At 43.5% G+C, this 15,848-nt stretch overlaps 1 protein-coding gene across 1 annotated transcript; it reads left to right on the top strand.

Annotated features, from left to right (window-relative positions):
- Positions 1–3,235: 3,235 nt before the first annotated feature.
- LOC311018096 (uncharacterized protein) lies at positions 3,236–15,839 on the top strand (the record flags this gene model as incomplete). The annotated part of the gene is made up of 4 exons (XM_084016873.1): positions 3,236–3,526; positions 13,004–13,191; positions 14,316–14,413; positions 14,827–15,839. The coding sequence occupies 4 exons, from the start codon at positions 3,236–3,238 to the stop codon at positions 15,837–15,839; spliced, it is 1,590 nt and encodes a 529-aa protein (XP_083872999.1).
- Positions 15,840–15,848: the final 9 nt, after the last annotated feature.

The following is a 15,848-nucleotide window of genomic DNA, read 5'->3' as shown; positions in this document are numbered from 1 at the left end:
AAAGGTGAGAGGACAGGTGAGAGAGGACAGGTGAGAGAGAACAGGTGAGAGGAGAGGTGAGAGGACAGGTAAGAGAGAACAGGTGAGAGGAGAGGTGAGAGGACAGGTAAGAGAGAACAGGTGAGAGAGGACAGGTGAGAGGACAGGTGAGAGGGAACAGGTGAGAGGACAGGTGAGAGGACAGGTGAGAGAGAACAGGTGAGAGGACAGGTGAGAGGGCAGGTAAGAGAGAACAGGTGAGAGGACAGGTGAGAGAGAACAGGTGAGAGGAGAGGTGAGAGGACAGGTAAGAGAGAACAGGTGAGAGGACAGGTGAGAGGACAGGTGAGAGAGAACAGGTGAGAGGACAGGTGAGAGAGAACAGGTGAGAGGAGAGGTGAGAGGACAGGTGAGAGAGGACAGGTAAGAGAGGACAGGTGAGAGAGGACAGGTAAGAGGACAGGTAAGAGGACAGGTGAGAGAGGACAGGTAAGAGGACAGGTGAGAGAGGACAGGTGAGAGAAAACAGGTGAGAGGAAAGGCGAGAGAAAACAGGTGAGAGGACAGGTGAGAGAAAACAGGTAAGAGAAAACAGGTGAGAGAGGACAGGTGAGAGAGGACAGGTAAGAGAAAACAGGTGAGAGGACAGGTAAGAGGAGAGGTGAGAGGACAGGTGAGAGGACAGGTAAGAGGACAGGTGAGAGGACAGGTGAGAGGACAGGTAAGAGGACAGGTGAGAGGACAGGTGAGAGAGGACAGGTGAGAGGACAGGTAAGAGGACAGGTGAGAGAGGACAGGTGAGAGGACAGGTGAGAGGACAGGTGAGAGAGGACAGGTGAGAGGACAGGTGAGAGGACAGGTGAGAGGGCGAGAGAGGAGCGTGGGCGTGGCCGGCAGAGAGAACGAGGAGGCCGTGTTGGCGTTATCTCTCGTTATCACTCCGTTGTAAATAACCTCCTTTCATAAAGCAGCGCCGCTCTACAGGATCACAGGAGCCGTTGGGACCAGCAGGAAGCCCATATATGGAGTTCCTATTTGTATTGCCTTTATTGCACACGAAGCATCTCTTCTTCTGGACTGTTTGCTGCGTATGAACCCAGTCGTACGTTTCTGCTGACCGGATTCATCGAATGTCGACATTTCTGAACCAAAAATGTTTCTCATAAATAACGGTCATTTCAGCCTTCTAGAAACGCAGAACGCTGCATGGTTAATGTTGAGAAATGCATGGTTAGGTTCAGGTTCAACAAAACTACTTAGTTAAGCGTAACAACAATAACAACCATAACAATGCAACAATATATTATAACAACGTTAACAAAGTAACTGAACAAAATAATGTAACAACATAACAACGTAACGTAAAAACATAACGTAACAAAGTAATGTAACAACATAACGTAACAACGTAACATAACAAAGTAATGTAACAACGTAACATAACAAAGTTACGTAATAAAGTAACGTAACAAAGTAACATAACAAAGTAACATAAAATAACGGAACAAAGCAACGGAACAAAGTTACGACGAAAAACAAATGTACCTAATAAGAAAAATGCAACAAAATAGCTAGAATTTATAAATAATGACTTTTTGACATGATGTTACATAATAAGTGAAACAACAAACTGCAGAGGTTGCTGTGTAGGAGTGAGGGAAGCAACTAAATTGCCGGTGAAGTTGGCAGAATTTATTGTTGCCACAGGTTTCCGGTCCGTTGGCTCAAACACAAACAACAGAAACATTTGTCTAATTGCCGCGTATCGTAATCATGTGGTCCAGGTGGATTCATGGACGGAGGTGACCTCAAGGCTACAGATCAATAACCTGCTTTCATCTGTGAATGTTCTGTGTCAAAATGAAACTGATGATAACAAACTGATAAACAGGTTTAATCTCCGGATGCTTTCACTTTCTGTCCTCCGTCTGGTGATAAGGGACTTTGTGTGCATAGTTTGTTACTCTTTAATACTTCTTCTCAGTAGCTAATGTCTCTCTCTCTCTCTCTCTCTCTCTGACCCCCGACCTCTCCTCTCAGACAACGATGCCAGCTGATGCCAGCTGATGCCAGCTGGCCGCCGGGCGACCGACCGGCTTGTGGCATGTAATGTGGAGGAGGAGCGGTTTTGTGGTCGTCCAGTGAAGCGTGGCGTTCAGTTCGCTGGATAATGGACGTGTGTAATTCCTGAACGCCCGGTCTGGTGGGATTAATGAGCGTCTGCCCAGATTATATATGAAACCTGAATCACGGGGCAGAAAGGAAACAGTGGGACTAAATCTGTAATATGTCATCACAGCATCGGCATGGCGACGAGCAGGACGGCGGATTAACTCGTCACTCGTAATGATGGGGAGGTCGGGGGTGATGTCACCTGGGATCCTCGTCCCTGTGAGCTCATATCCTATGTTAGGTGGTCTAGAAAGGCCCTGGTCCAAGGGGGCTTGTGGATCCGACCGTGAGCTCTACAGCGCCCCCCCTCGCCCAGACCTTCCTTAGTACCCGCTACCGGCAAATTTAACTCCAGCACCAGATCCATGCATTTAACTTTAAAATGTGCAGCATGTACATGGTATAACATGGTGAAGTATCGCGGATCTCAACAATCTTTGTTTTAACAACTAAATTCTCGCCTGTCCATGAAATCGGATCATAAAGCAGAAAAAAGGAGGCCGACTTATCATCCAGGTTTAACGATTGTCCGGAGATAAGAGGGAGACTTTAGCAGGTTGATCAAAGTCTGTGGGTCTGATAGAAAACGTCTCCTGGATCTCAGGAACCAAAACCTTCTGGTTCTAATTAGATCCTTCAGAGCTCCAAGAGAACAAACAATGACAAGGATTTTATATATCATAGTGATTTAATAGTGGTATGTATATATAATAGTCCTATTTAAATATGTGTGTCTGTGTGTGTGTGTGTGTGTGTGTGTGTGTCTGTGTGTGTCTGTGTGTGTCTGTGTGTGTGTGTGTCTGTGTGTGTGTGTGTGTGTGTGAGTGTGTGTGTCTGTGTGTGTCTGTGTGTGTGTGTGTGTGTGTGTGTGTGTGTGAGTGTGCGTCTGTGTGTGTGTGTGTCTGTGTGTGTCTGTGTGTGTGTGTGAGTGTGAGTGTGTGTGTGTGTGTCTGTGTGTGTGTGGACTGGCCTAAATACACATACAACACGCAATATCATATTTCATAGTAAGAGTGAGGGTGGTCTGGGTGTTCCTAATTTTGAATGGACATATATTGCTACGAGACTTTCCCATCTGTTGAATATGTTGAACAATGATGATAAATATGTCAGAGAGCTTGCCCGAGCTTCTCTGTTCCTGGACCTAAGAAGACGCAAGGTCCCTCTGGCTCGTGGGTCGGAGCCTAACTTCCTGGGATTCAAGAGGAAACCCAGTGGAAAGCTGGACAGCCGCTCTCCTGGCTTCGGTGTGTGGTCAGACTGGCCTGACCTGAACGATCTGTGTTGCTGGGCTGATGTTACCCTGGAGTGGACGGGGTCTGACTCTGAGACCGTGGAGGTCTCAGAGGAGGTTATATCCGACCCCAACATCTCTGTAAAAGCAACTGTGAATGTATGTGGGACAAAACATCTACTCCCACTGAGAAATGCTCGAGGTCACCTCTTGGGGGCGCAACAACGGAGGCAGCGGCAGCAATGGACTGAGCTGAGACTTCAAGGGAAGATTGCATGTCTCCCAGCTGCAGACCACTCTGTCTCACACGCTGTGTTCAGAAATGCTGCCCTGGATGAGAACATTGTTACATTTGCTATAAAAGCGAGACTGCAGGTTTTACCAACTAAACTGAACCTGTCCATCTGGTTTCCAGGAAGTCATGCTCCTTACTGTATACACCATGGCAGTGAACAAATAGCTGAAACCATGTCTCACATCTTAAATGGTTGCCATGTTTACAGAGGGCTCTACATATGTAGGCATGACAGAATTGTAGATTTGATATCAGCAGATATCTCTTCGATCTTCAGGTCTTCCATCATGCTGTATAAACATTCTACTGTGAAGCCGAGTATGTTCAGCCTGTGTAATGATGTCTCAATGTTCTCTCATGTAACAGCTAATACTCCTGATGTTGTTGTTGTTAATGAAAATCATAGAGAGGTGCTCATTCTGGAGGTCGGCTGTACCTTTGATTACAGCCTAGAGGAGGCCTTTCTGACCAAAGTGCTGAAATATCAGCAGCTGAAGCAGACCATCTTTCAGCTAGGCTACAGGTGTAAACTTCTAGTCTTTATATTTGGTAGTCTGGGGCATGCGCATAAGTTGGTTGTGAGGGGCCTTCAGATGGCCGGCCTCCCTAAAAGAAGAGCTAAACAGTTGGCCAGGTACTGCTCAGTCTCAGTTATTATTGGTAGCCGTTCAATCTGGAGGAGACGTTGTTTTTTGTATCCTTAAATGTCTGTTTTCTATCTGACCTGTAGGTCATTTTGTATGTAACTGCGTTCAGCTGCCCAGGCGTTTTGTGTCTGACCGTCTTCCATTGTCAACTGCACTGGCAGTGTTTATGTCCCTTGTGCAAGAACCCTTGTACTTCTTTATATGTGGGCATAAATAAATATTTAAAATGTGTGTGTGTGTGTGTCTGTGTGTGTCTGTGTCTGTGTGTGTCTGTGTGTGTCTGTGTGTGTGTGTGTGTGTGTCTGTGTGTGTGTGAGTGTGTGTGTGTGTGTCTGTGTGTGTGTCTGTGTGTGTGTCTGTGTCTGTGTGTGTGTCTGTGTGTGTCTGTGTGTGTCTGTGTGTGTGTGAGTGTGTGTGTGTGTGTGTGTGTGTGTGTGTGTGTGTGTGTGTGTGTCTGTGTCTGTGTGTGTCTGTGTCTGTGTGTGTGTGTGTGTGTGAGTGTGTGTGTGTGTGTGTGTGTGTGTGTCTGTGTGTGTCTGTGTCTGTGTGTGTGTGTGAGTGTGTGTGTGTGTGTGTGTGTGTGTGTGTGTGTGTGTGTGTGTGTCTGTGTGTGTCTGTGTGTGTCTGTGTCTGTGTGTGTCTGTGTGTGTCTGTGTGTGTGTGTGTGTGTGTGAGTGTGTGTGTGTGTGTGTGTGTGTCTGTGTGTGTGTGTGTGTGTGTGTGTGTGTGAGTGTGCGTGTGTGTCTGTGTGTGTCTGTGTGTGTCTGTGTGTGTGTGTGTGTGTGTGTCTGTGTGTGTGTGTGTGTGTGTGTGTGTGTGTCTGTGTGTGTCTGTGTGTGTCTGTGTCTGTGTGTGTCTGTGTGTGTCTGTGTGTGTGTGTGTGAGTGTGTGTGTGTGTGTGTGTCTGTGTGTGTGTGTGTGTGTGTGAGTGTGCGTGTGTGTCTGTGTGTGTCTGTGTGTGTCTGTGTGTGTGTGTGTGTGTGTCTGTGTGTGTGTGTGTGTGTGTGTGTGTGTGTGTCTGTGTGTCTGTGTGTGTGTGTGTGTCTGTGTGTCTGTGTGTGTGTGTCTGTGTGTGTGTGTGACTATATAGTAGATAGTAGATATTAGATATTAGATATTAGATAGTAGATAGTAGATATTAGATAGTAGATATTAGATAGTAGATATTAGATAGTAGATACTAGATATTAGATAGTAGATAGTAGATATTAGATATTAGATAGTAGATATTAGATAGTAGATACTAGATATTAGATAGTAGATACTAGATAGTAGATATTAGATAGTAGATATTAGATAGTAGATATTAGATAGTAGATACTAGATATTAGATAGTAGATACTAGATAGTAGATACTAGATAGTAGATATTAGATAGTAGATACTAGATAGTAGATATTAGATAGTAGATACTAGATAGTAGATACTAGATAGTAGATATTAGATAGAAGATACTAGATAGTAGATACTAGATAGTAGATATTAGATAGTAGATATTAGATAGTAGATAGTAGATACTAGATAGTAGATATTAGATAGTAGATATTAGATACTAGATAGTAGATATTAGATAGTAGATAGTAGATACTAGATAGTAGATATTAGATAGTAGATAGTAGATACTAGATAGTAGATATTAGATAGTAGATAGTAGATACTAGATAGTAGATATTAGATAGTAGATACTAGATAGTATATATTAGATACTAGATAGTAGATATTAGATAGTAGATACTAGATATTAGATATTAGATAGTAGATACTAGATAGTAGATATTAGATAGTAGATACTAGATAGTAGATATTAGATAGTAGATACTAGATATTAGATATTAGATAGTAGATACTAGATAGTAGATATTAGATAGTAGATATTAGATAGTAGATATTAGATAGTAGATATTAGATAGTAGATACTAGATATTAGATATTAGATATTAGATAGTAGATACTAGATAGTAGATATTAGATAGTAGATACTAGATAGTAGATATTAGATAGTAGATACTAGATAGTAGATATTAGATAGTAGATACTAGACCCTCCCCACTACCCTCATGATGGCCATTAAGATACACAGGAACTCAGTACAAACCGACCCGCTTAAACAATACCGGCAACAATACCATCACATGGACAATACAGGCCAGACAGACTTCATTGAACAATGGGGCATGCTGCAACACACACACACACACACACACACACACACACACACACACACACACACACACACACACACACAGAAAGATGAAGTAGGCCAAGTGACGCTTTGTTCGTCACATTATTTGCATTTCACACATCATGGCTCTATTAATTGATTAACAGCTGGACGTCCAAGTTTAGAAAAAGTTTATGTTGCGTGTGTTTTTTTTCCTCCTTTAGAACGGTGAACTTTTCTCACCAACGCCGTCAGTCAGCCATCAGTCAAAGGAGCATCTGTTTCTTTGTGGTGAAGCAGATCTGAAGCTGTAGATCGGAGTTACGTGGTTATTGTGAAGAAGTGAATATTACATTGTTGGATTAGTATCGTGACAAAATATGTTTTTTATCCAGTTTGATTGTTCTCTGAACTCCACGTCTGATATTTGACAGAAAAAGTTTCAGGTGTGTGAGTTTTATTCAGCGACTCTTTTTATCATCTAGATCACTGCCATCTTGGTTTCTTTAGAACCAGAAGTGACACGAGAGTAGGCGGAGCTAAACACAACCCAAGGGTTAAAGTTGTGGTAGCAACCTGTCAATCAGCAGGTAAGCCCCGCCCCCTAAAGCATCCCCTGCTTTCTGGTCTGGTGGACTCTAAATGGACCATAATGTACTAAATGAACATCATGCTGGATTGAAGAAGACTTGAAACTAGAGATTGAGACCATAAACTCATGTTTACAATGTTTACTGAGATAATACATCAAGAGAGAAGTAGGACCATTTTCTCATAGACTTCTATACAACCAGAGAGGAGTCGCCCCCTGGTGGCCAGCAGAGAGAAGTAGGACCATTTTCTCATAGACTTCTATACAACCAGAGAGGAGTCGCCCCCTGGTGGCCAGCAGAGAGAATTAGGACCATTTTCTCATAGACTTCTATACAACCAGAGAGGAGTCACCCCCTGGTGGCCAGCAGGGAGAAGTAGGACCATTTTCTCATAGACTTCTATACAACCAGAGAGGAGTCGCCCCCTGGTGGCCAGCAGAGAGAAGTAGGACCATTTTCTCATAGACTTCTATACAACCAGAGAGGAGTCGCCCCCTGGTGGCCAGCAGAGAGAAGTAGGACCATTTTCTCATAGACTTCTATACAACCAGAGAGGAGTCGCCCCCTGGTGGCCAGCAGAGAGAAGTAGGACCAGAAGGACTGATTTCCAAACCCCAAATTCTCTCTAATAAGATAAAAGGTCAATTCTGGCCTGATCATCATTAATTTCCAAATATGTCAACATGATGGACTCTGTAAGAGGACTCTGGACTGACTGTAAGAATAATAAAAATAAAGATTGGACGTGGCCATCAAAGAGCTATCCGGGTTAAATAATAACAGTTGTGCCTGAAATAACCTGCATGATAAGAAAACACTTTCATATTCAGTTTGACCAGCTAGCATCACAAAGAGGAAAACAACCACAATTCATCATTCAAAGGGTTTATTGTCTTATGCAGTGAAGAAACCAGACTGTCCTCCTCGAGAAAACGACCACATAGGTCGTGTGTCAAGCACCGAATTACGACCATATGTTACGTTTCAAAATAGCGCGCCCTCTAGCTGTCAAGTAAATATCGACACTCCGGTGTGTCAGACGATCGCCCCCCGTCAATCATCGGCAGAGACCCCCCCCCACACGTCGACCTAAACCTACCCCCCCCCCCCCCCCCCCGCGGGTGCGCAGACGATTGCCCCTCGTCAATCATCGGCAGAGACCCCCTCCACACGTCGACCTAACCCTAACCTTAACCACTACTATCGTTGCGGAAGAATCTCCGCAATACGCTCCCAGAGGTCGTATATTTGAGGACGTGACACACGACCTATTTGGTCGTATGAGTTGGAGGGCTTGTTGGAAGAAACGCGTTTCCCTGTACAAAGAAATTACTATTTTGCTGTCCACAGAATGCCAACAATGTAACATCTAGTATGAAAAATAGATACATAGTATGAAAACAAAGTCATTTAAAAGGCAACGTGTTGATGACACTTAAACCTGAAAACTGTTTCTGCTCTTTTATATAAACAAAGGGAGGGAAATAATGGGTCAAATGTGAGCATGGTCCCTCTGTTGTAATCACATTACATGAAATATCTTCTGTTGTTGCTCAATGAAACACATTTATAAAAAATAAAAAATAACACAGAAACAGACTATGAAAGTAAAGTTGAGTATTTGTGACAAATTGTTGTTGCCAGACAGAATCAACCACAACAACACTGAAACACCCAGACTTAGAAACACCCGGACGGAGAAACACCCGTTTAGACTTTAGAGGACTAGAGTGGAAGAATCAGTGTTTCATGATTTTAGTTCCACGTGAACAAAATACACTGAAATATGCACATTGTGCTCTTTCATAGACCTCCCCCAATGCAGGTCTGCAGGGTCTGAAGTGGGGTGGGGGGTTAAGACCCCCCCATCAGTGAAGAGGTGAAGTGACGTCTGCTGTCACGGCGTCGTGTCCACACTCAGAGTGAAGAGGATCAGCGTCACAGGCAGCAGGTCTGAGGGTCCTTCAGGTCCGATGTGGTCTTACGTGGTCCAACGTGGTCCGACATGAGGAGGTCCACTTCCTGTCAGCCGATGACTTCATCTACACGTTGTGTTCGTCCCGTTGTGTTATTAGAAATAACAGCAAACTGTAATAATCAGTGCTGTCACGTTGGTTATAGATACAATGATGATGTCGCCACCTGCTGCTTGGTCACATGGTCACATGGTCACATGGTCAGCTGGAGACGAGCTCTGTGGATGGCAGCTCATCTCAACACGAGCTCCTCTTAAGAGCTTTTACTTGAAAGTTTCCGGTTTCTGTTTAAGGCTAGGTTTCCAAAGTCGTCTAAACGTGGAAGTTCTTTCACAAACGTCTTAAGCGACACCGTTGTCGTGGAAATGTAGTTTGTATCTACGATTAGATTAGTTATCAGTTATGAATTTGTTTGTTACTCTGCAAGGAAATGAAGGAGTTATAATAATAATAAACTCATATTACTTTTATCAATAGAGCGGTTTCATTTCCTCAAAATTACTTTACAGTTTAAATAGAAGCAGAAACATTAAAGCAGATCTAAAAGGTGATTTTAAAGCAGTACTGTGGTCAAAATGTGAAGGAATTTTTTCTCTTCGGGTTTTAAATGTTGTGTTGTAATATATTTGTTAAAAGACGGGGGGGGGGGGGGGGGGGGGGCTCCTTCAGGAAAGCAGGGAAACTTGAGCGCCACCTGTAATGCCGCCTTCACAGGAAACTTGAGAGTAAATTGGAGTTCCCACCAGATGTCCCGATTCTGTGGGAACATGTGATGTGGATCATGATCCTCCCTCCCCGACCACGTAAAGGTCAGACCCCCTCCCCCAAACATTAAAGTACAGTTACGAGAAAAAAAAAAACAATCTTAACTTTCAGAGAGAAAAAAACACTCTTAATGTCAAGTTTGTCAGGAACAAAATAACTCTTTCATTCAGCCTGAAGTGACTTGATATGACACTATAAACAACACTGAATTGATTTCAAATGTATGTGTGGCCATAGAGGTGAGGTCACCAGGCGGGGGGGGGGGGGCATTAGGAGGAGGTGAAGCCCCAGCGAGGCAGAAGGAGCCACATGTTCCAGACAGCTGGGGTAATTAAAGAGCGGCAGAGAAGAAAGGACGGAGGAAACAAAACAACGAGGTGGACCGGTCTCCACCTCAGCACCCGTCTGTCTGCCCCTCAGCACCCGTCTGTCTGCCCCTCAGCACCTGGACAGGTTTCCTCCTGAACCCGGGTTCCAGTCTGGATTCCAGGTCAACTTGTGTTGAAATCATCTTGGTCGTCATGGTAGCGAACTGTCAATCAGCAGGTCAGAAGGTAGAATCTGTACTTCTACATTTACCAGAGTATTTCTAAACGTAAGTATTACATTGTGCATAGCGTCAATATACCGGCGGAGTACCGGAGCAGGACGAACACACGCGGAAAAGAGAAAATCTGCCGTTTTCACCCGGAAAGGTTTTAGCAGCGGACTGGTAGTTGTTGTTAGCCGTAGCATGCTAGCTAGCTACGTTCCTTAAACTTGCCTATAAACTTGCGGCGCTGAGGAGGCTCCGCCCACCGCAGGCTCGCGCTGCCTTCACGTCCTTTCTACTTTCCACTTGTGAGGTCGGAATTACGCAAATGTCACGTTCGCGTGCTTTGTAGTCGGGAAGATTTTAAAAAAAAATGGCGGACGTAAAGTTTGCTGTTACCTGCGTGTTGTGGAAAATACATATAATATAAAAATAGCACCGCTGTATATAAAGTTAAAAGCTAAAACTATGCACACAAGCAACGCTGTTAAAAATAGATTTACGTACCAGCCGTCACCGGATCCGTCCTCTGGATCCGTCCTCTTCGCCGCCATGTTGGAAGGTTCTGCCCCAACGCGGAGATCAAAACTATCCCAACTCCGACAAATCGTATTTACCACGATTCCGATACCACGTGAAGGCACCACCACGCCAGACATTCAACTCAAGGCCCGAACAGAACACGATTGTAATTATTTGTTTTGGCCATTTTACACAAGTACGGTGTCCATAAACTACATGTCCCATAATGCATCTTGTTACCTGAGTACTAACCGGTAGATGTCAGCGTCATCTGGTTTAAACTTCATTTACTCACACGTGGTGCTTCGCTCACAAGATGGTAAATCAAAGTGGCAACGCAACAGACACAGAGACAACACGTTGCCCTCCCGGTGCAACCAGCGTCGGTTATTAGGCTTGTTTGGAATCAAGCATGCCATGCATTTGCCTCGCAAAACAAGGCATTCTGGGATAACAACGTCACAAATGCTGGTGATAACTTCCCTTTGCGACATGTCACATGGCTTTAAAAACTCGCGGTATCTCCAGGTACCTCCCTTCGCATGCTTTTCTCTGCAGATGGTCTGAAATAAGTGCGGACATAAGACATTCCCCTCAACGTTGCCCTAGTTGGTTAGAATTATCACGTGGTATTTCCCACGTGAGAAAATTCCTCAGCCTCCGTCAACAACGGGACTTCAAATGTCTCGGCTCGAGTTCGTCAGCGACGAAGAAAGCCAGCGCCACTGGGCAGGCCATATTCTTTGTGCAAAGTCCGTGAAGTTTCCCCTGGCTCGACAGTTTTTGTTATGTATATAATTATTAATAAAGTTTAAATAAAAAAAAAAAGGTCCATGAAGTGCACCTGTGTCCGACTTCACGTGGTGAGAACTTGGCGTGTTTATGACGAGTTCCGGCGGATCCTCTCAAGTCTCGTTCATGCATCGGCGCAAATGCATGCGATCCGAAACGCGCCCAGTAAAAGCCCGGACACGGAGACCAGCAGGAACCGGAACGGGACAGAACTCAACCGAGTTAAACGCTGGAATCCAACGCCGTGTAGTTGCGTCGTTCCGCCAACAGATGTCGCCCTGACATCACGCATCCGACAGTGGCGCGTGTGACTATTGAAGTACAGGCTCTGTCATTACCGGCGGAGTGGCTCGTTGGTCTAGGGGTATGATTCTCGCTTTGGGTGCGAGAGGTCCCGGGTTCAAATCCCGGACGAGCCCACCTTTTTTTCTGAGGATAGCGGCTGTTTGTGAACACATTTTGGACGACAATATAATTTTAAATAAATCATATTTTATGCCTTTTTTGTGTTCTTCAATATCTTCACACACATATATATATATATATATATATATATATATATATATATATATATATATATATATATATATATATATATATATATATATATATATATATGTGTGTGTGTGTGTGTGTTGAAGAACACAAAAAAGGCAAAACAAGTTTTTGCCTTTTTTGTGTATGTATATATATATATATATATATATTTATATATATATATAAAACATACAATGATTTATGCGTTTTGACATTTAATTAAAAAAATGTACTTTGATATTTATTGACTCACTAAACTGACTTTTTATTACTTTAACAAATATTCTACTATAAATATATTCTTATATTTTCATATTTCTATATTTTTTAACTATGATTATTTTAACTTCCCCCCCAATATTCTAAATCATAACTTTATACACTGTGACATGTATTATCACTTTTTGACCATCAACACCATCCTGTGTATTTCTGATAAACTATAATCGGACTTTTTATGATGAGATATTATAATATGACTTATTTTTTGACTAGTTTATTTGTCATACTGAGCCGTGGCTCCTTTTTAGACGTCATATTATTTACTTTTTTACAACATATTATACCCTGACCCATGACAGGAGACTTCCCATGATGCACCGAGCTCCGTGAATGCATTAATCCCATTAATGACCACATTGTCTTCACACAACCACATTCCTTAAAATAGAACCTTTATTATATAAAAATGCTTTTCATACAAAAAATGTCACAGGTGTAAATTACATAAAGCATTTTTAACGGACAACAAATACAGGTTTTAAGGAGTTTTACTGACTCAGTGGTTTGAGGCCTAAAGCCCTTGAATAGAGTCCAGCTAGTGGGAGCCGGTCTGGAGGAGGCCAGCTTAGAGGCCGGTCTAGACAAGGCCGGTTTAGAGGCTGGTCTAGAGGAGGCCAGTTTAGAGGCCGGTTTAGAGGAGGCCGGTCTAGAGGAGTCTAGTTCTCTTTCAGATCTGGCCCTTTTTAAAGTTTCATCTATATCGCTGTAACTCCGCCCCTTCATTTATTTCCTGGGAAGTAATGATCTCTTCTCTTTTCGTAAGTGCATAAAATGTCGTAACATTTTTTTTTATCATATTGCAACACGATAATAATAAGTGCTGAAGAAAGATGAAGAACACTGAGCTTCTCTCTAAGCTGGCCTCAGCGTTGATGGCGCCCTCCAGAGGCTACGGTGGTAACTACACCCCATGATGCAGACATTCATGTTCTCAAAGCCAAATTAATATCGTTGTCATGGCAACAGCGGTGATGTTGTATTTTTAAGTAAATGTGTCCTCTAGAAATATCTCCGTTTTTTTTCTTCTCTTTAATCTCTTATTTTTTGGACACACAAAAGTTCAAATGTTCTCAACTGTTTTTTTAGACGTGGAGTAGGGCCGCCAGCCAACGCCACACTTGGCACCAGGCAGCCAATCAAATGGAGCCGGAGGCGGGGTTTACAGCAAAAAACTGACGGAAGGTTTTTAATTAGGATTTCATCTGTATCTTTTTTCGTCAACATCAATATCAAGAGCTTCACTTCGACTTGAATCCACATCTGATCACCTGCTTGATGACCTGGCTGTTGCCTAGCAACTATAACAATAAAAGGTGTCTGATTGGGCCCCCGGCCAGATGTCTCAGCTGGAACTCGTTCATTTTCTATTATAAAAAAAAAAAAAAGACTCCTTCAAACCAAACACGGCGACACAAACAATCTACACACAAAAAACAGAAATACGAATAACAAAAGTCGCTATAAGAATAATTTGTGTTATTAACTGTAAAAATAGCTTCCTGATCTAGGGTCAGTATGAGACGGTGATTTGGGGCTTTTTGTGTAATTACGAGTCACGAGAACTTTATGAACACGATAGCAGCAAACACACTTTTGGTAACCGTGGCGACGGCGAGGGAAGTTCACTTCTCACAAGCAATCATTGACTTCTTTACACATATGTACAATAGCTTTACACGTCCATGCTTATTTGGTTTGTGGTCGTCATGGTGATGTCATGAATCTGAGTCTTGATGATTTGGGGAAAACTCCACTCGGACTCGAGGTCGACTAGAAAACACTCGATTTAAAAAACGACAAAAAGATTTCACACTTTGATCGTGGCCCAGTTCCATTCATCTTCTCATCCATCCATCATCTCACCACATCACTCACTCACTACATCACTCACTACATCACTCACTCACTACATCACTCACTCCATCACCATCGGGGCGACTGTGGCTCAGTCGGTAGAGCGGGTTGGCCAATGTTCGGAGGGTCGGCGGTTCGATCCCTGCCCTTGTCACTGTGTCATGGTCGTTGTGTCCTTGGGCAAGACACTTCACCCAGCTTGCCTTGTGTGAATGTATATGACTGCTGTATGTTTGAGGCGGTGGTCGGAGGGGCCATAGGTGCAGAATGGCAGCCATGCTTCTGTCAGTCTGCCCCAGGGCAGCTGTGGCTACTATCGTAGTTTACTACCACCGGTATGACTGTGTGAACGAATGGAACCCGGAACCCTGTCAGAGCACTTTGAGTGTCTTGAAAAGCGCCATGCAAATCCAATCCATTATTATTATCATCCCTGACTCACCACATCAATCACTACATCACTTACTTACTCACTCACTCACTACATCACTCACTACACCTCTCGCTCCATCACTCACTCACTCACATCACTCACTCACTACATCACTCACTCACTACATCACTCACTCACTCACTACATCACTCGCTCACTCACTACATCACTTACTCACTCACTCACTACATCACTCACTCACTACATTACTTACTCACTCACATCACTCACTCCCTACATCACTTACTCACTCACTCACTACATCACTTACTCACTCACTGACTCACTCACTACACCTCTCGCTCCATCACTCACTCACATCACTACATCACTCACTACATCACTCACTCACTCACTACACCTCTCGCTCCATCACTCACTCACTACATCACTCACTCAATCACTACATCGCTCACTCACTACATCACTTACTCACTCACTACATTACTTACTCACTACATCACTCACTACATCACTCACTCAATCACTACATCGCTCACTCACTACATCACTCACTCACTCACTACATTACTTACTCACTCACTACATTACTTACTCACTCACTACATCACTTACTCACTCACTACATTACTTACTCACTCACATCACTCACTCACTACATCACTCACTACATCACTCACTCAATCACTACATCGCTCACTCACTACATCACTCACTCACTCACTACATTACTTACTCACTCACTACATCACTGACTCACTCACTGACTACACCTCTCGCTCCATCACTCACTCACTCACATCACTCACTCACTACATCACTCACTCACTCACTACATCACTTACTCACTCACTACATCACTCACTCACTACATTACTTACTCACTCACATCACTTACTCACTCACTCACTCACATCACTCACTCACTACATTACTTACTCACTCACATCACTTACTCACTCACTCACATCACTCACTCACTACATTACTTACTCACTCACTACATCACTTACTTACTCACTCACATCACTCACTCACTACATCACTACATCACTCACTCACTCACTCACTCACTCACTCGTCCGTCGTGATTCAGCCATCGTGAATAAAATAG

Source organism: Eutrigla gurnardus (assembly GCF_963514095.1).
Source record: "Eutrigla gurnardus genome assembly, chromosome: 9".
In the NCBI taxonomy this organism is placed as follows: domain Eukaryota; kingdom Metazoa; phylum Chordata; class Actinopteri; order Perciformes; family Triglidae; genus Eutrigla; species Eutrigla gurnardus.
This window is presented reverse-complemented; position numbering and strand designations above follow the sequence as displayed.